The 10,606-nt window shown below is 33.4% G+C and overlaps 1 protein-coding gene across 1 annotated transcript; it reads left to right on the top strand.

The window, feature by feature from the left end:
- Positions 1 to 169: 169 nt before the first annotated feature.
- LOC140061307 (crossover junction endonuclease MUS81-like) lies at positions 170 to 8,401 on the top strand. Its single transcript, XM_072107816.1, has 17 exons — positions 170 to 358; positions 546 to 675; positions 937 to 1,007; positions 1,121 to 1,210; positions 1,447 to 1,527; positions 1,982 to 2,070; positions 2,229 to 2,405; positions 2,676 to 2,815; positions 3,211 to 3,378; positions 3,775 to 4,228; positions 4,659 to 4,887; positions 5,299 to 5,415; positions 5,642 to 5,737; positions 5,969 to 6,094; positions 6,879 to 6,982; positions 7,390 to 7,473; positions 7,910 to 8,401. Exons 1-17 carry the CDS (start codon positions 260 to 262, stop codon positions 7,974 to 7,976), a joined length of 2,322 nt encoding a protein of 773 aa, XP_071963917.1. The 5' UTR covers positions 170 to 259; the 3' UTR covers positions 7,977 to 8,401.
- The last annotated feature ends 2,205 nt before the right edge of the window (positions 8,402 to 10,606 follow it).

Here is a 10,606-nt window from a genome sequence, read left to right as displayed (position 1 = left end):
TATGTTTGAAATATTGTAAAATTACAAAGAATAATGTTTTATTTTATAATAATGTTACCATGAAAAATAAAGTCTTTTGGTATAAAGTACTGTACATCATGTTTTATGATTATGCAGTATTACGTAATATTATTGGACCGCTAGAAACTTTATTTAGTTACTTCCGAAGTTTGTTTATTTTTTGGTTTTGAGTTGAGCGCGCGTACATATATCGTGAAATGTGACTTTTTGTTGAGTGAAAAACATCTTTTTATAAATTATGGGGTTTTCTGTGAAAAAGCTATTTATTCAATGGTTAACCGAATGGAAAGATGAAGCCCAGGCACAGTCATGGAAATCACAATATACGTATGGAAAAGTAAGTAAATAGAAGGTTTTACTGTACCCACAAACGTGTTGTTAGGCCTCATGTCAGTGCGTCTCTAGTAGGTAGCTAGGAGAGAGGACGTGGTGAGCCGCTGATTATACGGTATTGACCGTTAGTAGTGTTTAGATCTGGATCTAGGCCTAGACGATTTATTTTTTTGTTGATTATCTACTACTAGGCACTGAGGTCACTCAAAAAGTACCCATTACCTGTCCAATGTGGACAAGATGTAAAGATTCTTGAATTTTTTGGAGATAAACTTTGTAAAATGCTGGATAAGAAATTGGCCACATACAAAGAAGAAAATGGTAAGTTAAAAAAAACCTATTTGCTAGTAACTTTTTCTTCTTTTTTCTCTTCTAAATAATACCATACGATAGATTTAAAAGATAGATACTCTCTATTAATTGCTTGTATCCTAGTTTTAAACTGTTCAAACAATCTTGAATTGAATTAAATTATATTATTATTTATATTACCGGTATCGGTAAGTAATATTCTCAAATTCTAATTGTTATAATACTCTCAAATTCTACATTAAAGTTTTATTTATTAAATTTAAATTACAGGTCTAAATATGGATGTTAGCAGTGAAAGTGAGGATGAAACTCCAGCAACTAAAGTTAAAAAACGAAAAAAGGTAAAATCCATATTGGCCTACCCACATTTAACATTATTATTTTCTGTTTTTCTGTTGTTTACTTTTAGAATTTGATCCTTATTATTTTTTCATCATTTTGTCTTTTTGTTTAGCCTCCTGTTCCTAGTGCGCCAAAGGAATACATTCCAGCTTACCGTTCCGGACCGTATGCGTTGATACTTACTCTGTACCAGGATTTTCAGGTATGGTTGTTGTGATTTTCTTCATCATTCATCTTTGTCGTTATCATATCACAGTCATCATTCTTGATCATCTTCACAATCACTGGTAACAATTTTCTAAGGTGTTTTTTTATTATAAGTAATTTTCATTTACATTGTAGTGTAAGGCCTACTAACAATCACAGACAGCATGTACAGTGTTGTGGGATATAGTTTTGGTAGATTTATAAATCTTTATCGTTCTACTTTTCTTATAGGATCCATACAGTAAAGGATTTATGAAGAAACCTGAATTACAAAAAGCAGCTCAAGAACTCAGCGAAAAATCAATGACAGTGGTAAGGAAATAGGGTACTAGGGTGTATGATTTTTTTTTTTAATTTCTGGATCTGGTAGCTACTGTACAATCGCCATCATATAGGCTATCTTGTACAGGTTTGCGCTCCCATGGCCATAGCTGGTTGCAATTAAGTTTTTAAGTGGGCAATCTTACTGGATCTGGTAGTACAGGTATTTCATGCGAATCCAACAATGAGAAACTCGCCAATTATCGAAAGAAAAAATGATAATTTATCATGCTTCTTCTCATTTGTGACTTATGGAGTGGAGTAGAAAAAGTTGTGAGTTACAACCTTGACACTACGTCAGGATTAAACCCCGGACCTTCAGATTGGAATACAAGCATGTTAACCACCAAGCTGCTGATACAAAGTCTATTTTCTCTACCAAAATTACTTTCGTATAAATGATTCGGTAGTTTAACATGAAGAATTGTGTGTTTTATTACCTTAGCCTGATCCTGGTTGTCGGTACACTGCCTGGTCATCCATGAGCACATTGATTACCAAGGGATTGGTCGCAAGAGAAGGTAACCCGTCCAGGTAAGGTCAATCTTCCATCCTCTTCCAATGCCATCCAACAGAACGATGAGACCGTAATCTTACATCATGAAAATTTACTATTAGTATTGCAGTTACTTTAAATTATTTATCATTAAGAGATACTTTTACTGACTAAATGTTATGCAAATTTGTTTCAGATATACCATAACCCCAGAAGGATGTACTTTGGCTCAAAAGCTGGAGGTTGGACATGATCAAGCCAGGACGCTGACCGTAGATGGACCTATCCACATGCGACCTGTTGATCCGTTGAGGTTACCAGAACTACCAACAATAGCACCTCCACAACCCCCCCAGGCACATTTCAGAAATGAGTAAGTAAGCTTAAGCTCTGTCTACAATATCAAAATTTATGTGACAAAAAAATGTGATATGCCCATATATGGACATGATGATGTCATATCACTACCATTTTCAGCCATATCACTACCATATTTGGGCACATCACACTTTTTTTTCTCAAACTAGTTTAATAGTGTAGACAGAGCTTAAGATATGGTTTTTTTTTTCAAAGCGGTTATATAATTAACTTGAGAATATACCAACCCATTCTTATTGATTCTGACAAAACGTTTGCTTTGCAGACACAATGGTTTTGATGCTAGACAACTAGTAGACAATCAACCTCATACATCCACCAAACCTACATCTTTCCAATATACGTATGTGGACGATAAAGGGAGGGAAGTCTGCAGTAAGGACTCTGCCGAGGTCCTCATTGATGGTAAGAGAAGAGTACTAAAGTACGTACACTATTACAGTTATTTACTAAACGAAATGTAGATTGGTTTAAGTAAATGATTTATCTTATTTTATGTTAATAACACACCTGAGTGGTGAATTATGCATCACATGCCGTTCTTTGTTTTATAATGTAGTGGAGCTGTAGCTTGGTGGTTAACGTGCTTGCCTTCCAATCCCAAGCTCCGGGGTTCAATCCTGACCTAGTGCCAGGGTTGTAACTCATGAATCTTTCAACTCCACTCCCTAGCCTCAAAATGGGACTTAGTTATAAGCATGATAAATTATTAAATAGTTTATCCATCCTGTAATTGGTTACTCGCTGTTGGAAATAATGAGATAAGAGTAATATGAAAAATCTGCTGTTTTTGATTGTAGATAATTTTGGAGTTGGCTTCCTTGTAAAATGCATTGAAAGTGAGTTAATTCAGTTCAATATAAAGTACCTGGAAGATTCAAGACCATCCCCTCCTGGTATGAGATATGTGTACATAGATAATGATCAGGCTACAGATATCTGCCCCGGAATCCAACACAAACCAAAAGGTATGGTAACCGTTGCGTTAGTTTAAATTTGCCTGGGCACCATTGCAAAAATAGTGCCCTGAAATGGGCCATATGATGGGCTTTCAAAATGTACATGATGGCAGTTGAACACAAACTGTTTTTTCAATTGAAGTATTAGCCAATTCTTATCTTGTTTAACTGCAACTAAATTGATTTCTATAAAGCACAATTGATTTTGGAAAACTTTACATAATTACTTGTGTCCTCTATATAATGTATATATTAGTTGCCAACCTAAATAATTTACCCATGGTAATTTTTGTTGCAAATATCTTGTTGTGTACAAGACTGAAAATAGGCTTGTATGCTATAGGAAATTTTGATTGGTAACTTATAGCTTATATTATTATATCCTCCTCTATTCTTTTTATAAAGTTAAAAAACGGCCTGTCACTGACACTGCGAAATCAAGCGTACCAAAGAAGCCAAAGAAGGTAAACAACCAAACAGCATCTGCTACTTCAACATTCCCTACAGAACTGAATTCTGATTGGTCAACTACAAATTCAAATAATGCAAAAATACTGAATAATAGATCTGATTGGACAACTTCAAATGGTGCAAAGCAGACTGCAACAGAATGGATAGTAAATGGTGCTAGTACTGATTTAGCAACAAACAAGTTTGGAGTTAATTGGGCAGGTGCTAGTACATCCAGCAGATCCAATCTAGCTAGAGACACTCTTGGTTCTCATTGGTCAGATAATGACGTTAATACAGCTAGTAGAACCAATGAGAATGGTTTAAATAGTGTACTTGAGCCAGAGTTTTTCCTACATCCTGAAACGTTTGAGATCATTCTTTGTGTTGATAACTGTGAGATTGGAGGGTGAGTTTATTTGATTTTGGCTAAAGGCATCTTCAAATAGTTGCTGAAAACCCATCTCTTTCGTATAGCATATGAAATGACGTAATTTCTACCTATAGTAGTTCGAGCCTTGAGGTTGTAGCACTTTTTAGAGAAAATTTATTTTGTGTAGGCGCTATACAATTATTGTTATTTTACCTTTAAACTTTTCATGTTTGTAGATGAATGCTGTTTTGCTTTTGTAAACCGAAAACTCTCCCAAAACCAGACTTCTCTTGAGGTTAAAAAGGTTCCAAATTCATTTTTACCATTAAAAACACATTTTGAATACCAGACTTTCCGGAAAACTAGGCTAGCCCAAAGGTGTCCGGTGTTGGGAGAGTTGACTATATAACGAATAAACTATCTCTCTCTTATAATATAGATATAGATTGTAAAACATTTTTTTTAGGGCAAGCAAAAGGAAGAAACAATTACTTGAAGGTTTGCAGAAGAACAACATTGCACTCGATGTTCGTAAACTTCAGGTGGGTGATTTTTTGTGGGTAGCACGTGAAAAGCAGAAAGGTGTGGTCCCTCAACAAACTAACAAAGAAGCTGTGTTGGATTATGTTATTGAAAGAAAGAGAATGGATGACTTGTGCGGAAGTATCAAAGATGGCCGATTCAAAGAACAAAAGGTTAGTTATGCTAATATTTGATACTACTGTAGTATGGTAAAGAGAATGAGAAGCTTTTGATTTGCAATGACCTATGACCTATTGCATATATAGTCATTAGTTGTCATCTTTAACAAGAATTCATTAAAACTATGTGGTACATCGTAATGTGACTGAATACCCACAATAAATTAACACGACGTAACTAGGTCCTAGGCCAACACATGTCATCATCTTGTCCTCCAAACATTTTTTAAAATTGGCTTCTGTGTGCAATAAAAAAGGTGTTGGAACACTATTGAAATATATCATATAAGCAGTCATTCTATGTAGTTAAAACTAATTTAAAATTTACTTAATAATACATGAATCGATATAGTAATAGTTACAATTAATTAAGAAAGATAAAATGTATTTATTTTGTCTCTTTAGTTTCGTTTAAAACAGTGTGGTATAAGTAATCCAATTTACCTAGTTGAAGACTTTGGTTCGATGGATAATATGAGCTTACCAAAAGCAACAATGCAACAAGCAATTGTCAATACTCAGGTGAGATCTATTATTACTTTATCTATTGTTTCTTGTTTTTCTCTATATCGAATTAGGTCCTCCACAGACCCACGGCAGCCAGGTAAAGGGCCTACCACGAACAGTAGCAGCTGAGATGGACCGGTAACCTGGGATAAGCCCCACTCTTTATTGGTAGAATTTAAGTTTCAGAAGTAATACATTTGTTGATAATTAAGTAAAAGAATTATTAATTCTTGTTTTGCAGGTTGTTGATAAGTTTTATGTTAAACAGACCTGTGGCATTCAAGACTCTGTTGCCTACCTCACTGTTATGACACGATACCTTCAAAGTAGTTATTCAGTAAGTACATGTATATTCAGTAAAGTAATATCTAAACAATTCCTAAATAGCAGTTGAACAATATCCAAAATTAATCCACTATTATTACAGGACCTCATGGCCTGTAGAATAACAGCATTTTTGTAACCATGGTAGCACTATAACAAGTTTACAGTTCTGATATATATAGTAATACTACGGAATGCAGTCTGAAAATAAAAAATAAAGATGATTAAAATATCATTTCAACAGAGCAAGACTATAAAAGCCTACACAAGAGAAAACTTTGAGAAAATGAAGTGTTCACAGAAATTGAATAACAGAACCCATCATGTGATGTCTTTCTATGAATTCAACGAAAACTCAATCAAGAATAAAGTAAGAATATATATGTAATTTGTTGGCACTTATCCAACTTATCCAACTATCTTTGAGTTCATATGCCAACATGTTTAGCTAGTATTGTCTCGTCCTGTGCTTCAATTATGTTTGTATCATGTATTAATTATTTTGTTAAGGTGGCCAAATACTGTACGAGCTTTGCTCTTGTTTGGTCATCCTTCCATTTTTGCATATATTCATTATACTTGTTTATATTGTTGAAATTGTTTATAGCATGCCGATCTATGTTTTATATATATATCTATATATATTTTATCTGTATTTTATTGTTAACCGTTTTTGATGTTGTATTGTTTTATGTTTCAAACCTGTTAGTGGCGGTATTTATCGCTGTTGGTTTTGACTGAATAAAATAAAATAAAATAAAAATATTGGAAAATAAAAACTGAGGCACATTTCCGTTATATGGTGTTTACAATAGAATAATATACAATAATAAAAATTCCATGACTACATAAAATGTGGAATTTGGGGTAAGTCTCAGAAGCTACCTTAATGCTGTTTGAATTGTAAGTATGTACAGGTATCCTTCAAATGGAAAACGGCAAGATCTTAGAAAGTTACTGGGTCTTTAGTTGGGTTTTACGTGACAAGTTTTACTTCTTGTAAAATCCGCTATTAATGGTATATTTCTTTATTTAATTTGTTATTGTTATTTTCTATTCACCATTAATAGAAATAAATGTTTATGAATGAATGAAAAATGGACAGGACAACCGGGATAAAGGATAATATGTATTGTATATGATTCATTTTATAGGTTCTGACAACTGGTGAAGTCTTTGCCAAGCAGCTGCTGCAGTTCAGTGGTCTGACAGCGGAGAAGGCACAGGCTATTATTCAGCTCTATCCAACAGTATCACAGTAAGGTTTTTTTTTATGGACGGAAATCCCATTGTCTAAAAAAATAAAACCATTTATAAATATAATTCTTGAATTTGGTTAAACTTCTTAGTCTATTGATATGATTGGTATAGTGGTAGCAATGTCTTCAGAAATGTCACAATTAAATATATCTGTAAAAATATTAATTAGAAATGCGTCGGAGAGGCATATAGTGTGCTGCATGTGTGCTGTATAAGTTTCTGCGCATACCTTTCTAATGAGTTGTTTACACAAAGATTTTCCTTACACCTCTAACATTCACCCTGTGACAAATGAGTGTGCGATGTAAGACTGTAAGATCTCCTTGTAACAATGTGTTACATTTTGTTATATTTGTTTTAGAATCGTAAGGTATTTTTGTTTTATTGCATTTTATTTGATTTCAGTCTTCTTGATGCTTATTCAGAGTGTGAAACTGAAAAGGAGTGTCTAAGATTACTGTCCACACTCAAGTGTGGCAAAACACAACGGTAAGTGTAATATATTGAGCTTAATATATACAGTACATGGTGAAGGTGAATAATTAAAGAAATACAGGATTTCTGTCTACAATATCCAAGGCTGTAGCGAGAAGTTAAAACAGATGAGGAAAAGATTCTTTAAATATAATTATTATAACGATCTCTGCTGAGAAATTGTGGTGGGTAGTGAAAATTCGAATTCGAGCGTCTATTCTTCCTCATGCTGGCTACGGCCCTGTTATCAAACTAGCTTGAAAAAAAGTATGATCTACCCAAATATGGTAATAAATATGACATCATCATGTCCATATATGGGTATGTCATACTTTTTTGTCAAACTAGTTTGATAGTGTAGATGGAGCTTTACTTAAGTTGCACTTTGGTTTTCATTGTGTCCAGTTACATAACTTTTATTTATTACGCTGATTTTTTGTTGTTTTTACAGTAATCTTGGCCCTATGTTGAGTGGTCTTATTCATCGAATGTATGCAACTCCAGGCCCACTCAGCTGAGAGCATAGGGTCCAGCATTTCGAGGCATTCAAGCGTACCAAACACATTCTGAAGTGCTGTATATTTGATTACTATGCAAAGGTATTTGTTCCTAGAAGACACAATATATGTTCCTTTTCTTATACCTTTTACCAGTTTTGATTGGTCGTTTTGTTGAAAGTTTGTTTTTATTTCGTAAATTAACATTTTATTTAAAAAATGACACTATTCTGATTTGCCTATCTACAAGAAAATTAAAACAATAACAAACAAATTTTGGGAATAAATTATTAATAATTGTTTGTTCTACAAACTACTGTAACATTAATGTAGTAAAGTTTTTTTTTTTCTCTTTTGTGGCGCAAACACCACTTTTATTCACATTCATATTATCTCATATTACATAAAATCGTATTATTTAACTTGTAAATGTCGTTACAGTTCATAAGTAACATTTTTACATATATGAATTCTGTATTACTCCTTTTTTCATTAATTTTCTTATATTTTGTTATACACTTGACAGGATCATCATTATCATCTATCCCGTTTTAAAATAGTTCACACATTTTCATTTGTTTGTTTTCATTTTACAACCCGGATTAATGTAGTAAAGTTTATTAAAGTATAAATTCCAAAATATCTGCTAAAGTAAAGTAATTATGTCAAAATAAACAAAATAAAAAATTTGGCCTAAAGCCGATTTTCGCCTGGTGGAAAATCGGCTTTAAAATTAATAGCTATGTACATGGTGTAAATACTGTATATACATTTTTAGTGTTTATAAGAAAAATTGATGTTTTGTATTCAAGAGTTTTTGCATGACTTTTATTTTTGATACCTTGATGTTTGTAGGTTGAGCGAGGTGCTATTAAGGCCAATTTACACAGACGAGCGGTAACGGTGCTTGTCCCACGTAGAATCTGTATCTATCCTGAGCGGAAACCGTCCGCTCCGCATTGTACGTAAATGGTCATAAGAAATAATAGTGGGGAACCTAATGTAATTCTGTGAGATTTTAATGCTCAAGTTGAGTTCTTGGCAGTTTTGGAATCCTTAGGAGTAGTAGAATTCATTGCAACTGGGTGCCAATTTTTCCCAACCCTATTTTGGCCGCCATCTTGGATTTCAAAATGGCCCCCATTTTTTACTCAAAACTGATAGTAGCTCCTATTTTAAACCAAGTACGAACGTAATGTGTGTGACAAATCTTACAATATTATGATAAATCAGTCGAATGGTACAAGTTATAATAATAGCATATGGCAGCCATATTGAATTCCAAGATGGCCGCCATTAAAAACGTATATAATGTATGCATTTATGTATTTAATCATCAAAATATGGCTGCCATATGCTATTATTATAAATTGTACCACGCCTCTGGATGGAATAAAGTATTTAAAGGACAGCAGCTCATCGAACCCTCATTCTCAATCACATTATTGGACAAGATTTGATTGTCTTCTCTTGTTGGTGGTTGTCGCCAGTGCTACCCTAGCACCATTACGCAAAGCCAAGAAACCAATTCCTGGTAAATACATCATGGGACTTGGTATGTTTTTATTCGCTTTAAAGTTAAACTTTAGATAAACATTTGTTAACATAATTATTATTGCTGTTTGACATATTTGTATTGCATTGTCAGTACATTTTGAGAATCTTACAATGTTATGATAAATCAGTCCAATGGTACAATTTATAATAATAGCATATATAAATTGTACCATGACTGATTTATCATAATATTGTAAGATTTGTCACACACATTACGTTCGTACGTGGTTTAAAATAGGAGCTACTATCAGTTTTGAGTAAATAATGGGGGCCATTTTGAAATCCAAGATGGCGGCCAAAATCGGGAAAAATTGGCCCCCAGTTGCAATGAATTCTACTAGTCCTATGGATTCCAAAACTGCCAAGAACTCAACTTGAGCATTAAAATCTCACGGACTTAATATGTGGAACATTAGGTTGCCCACTATAACATAGATTCTATATTTTTATTACCGTTACCGCTTATCTGTGTAAATTGGCATTTACTTTTTTTTATTATAGGTAAATTTTATATAACATTATAAACGCAATCTTTTAATAAACTAACTAATAATAGAAACTAGAGAGTTTGTTTATTTGTTTTAAATGTAATTTCTATTGAACCGAAAGTTCCACTACAATTACGTACGTATTATACTTGCATAAATTGTGTTAATTTTAATGAAAGAGAAACTATGATATTGGAATTATGTGTGTACAGTAAAAGGAAAGATGAAGTAAAGATCTCAAGTGACCTTTGAACTTGGGACTCTTCCGCTTCATTTGCAGACGTCATAACATTTTAAACAACTTTCATGTTAACTTCGGTTGGATTAGCAGTTCTATCACTGCAGTTAATTGATAAAGAATTTGTATTGGAATTCTATGTCATCGTTTTCATTTAAATCATAGAGTTCCCATTATGGACCATCTCATTCAATTCATCGCCATTTTTTTCAACAATTTATTTTTGTACTACAGAGGTACATCATTGTTATTATCATAGTATTCGTTCTCATTCTTATCGTCATAATATTGATTATCATCGTCATTATCATCATCGTCATCACCATCATCATTCAGGTGTTGTGTGCTTATACAGTAGTACCGGAGAG

This window comes from Antedon mediterranea, chromosome 10, assembly GCF_964355755.1.
Source record: "Antedon mediterranea chromosome 10, ecAntMedi1.1, whole genome shotgun sequence".
Lineage (NCBI taxonomy): Eukaryota > Metazoa > Echinodermata > Crinoidea > Comatulida > Antedonidae > Antedon > Antedon mediterranea.
The sequence above is the reverse complement of the archived record's forward strand: the minus strand, read 5'-3'. Positions and strand labels throughout refer to the sequence as shown.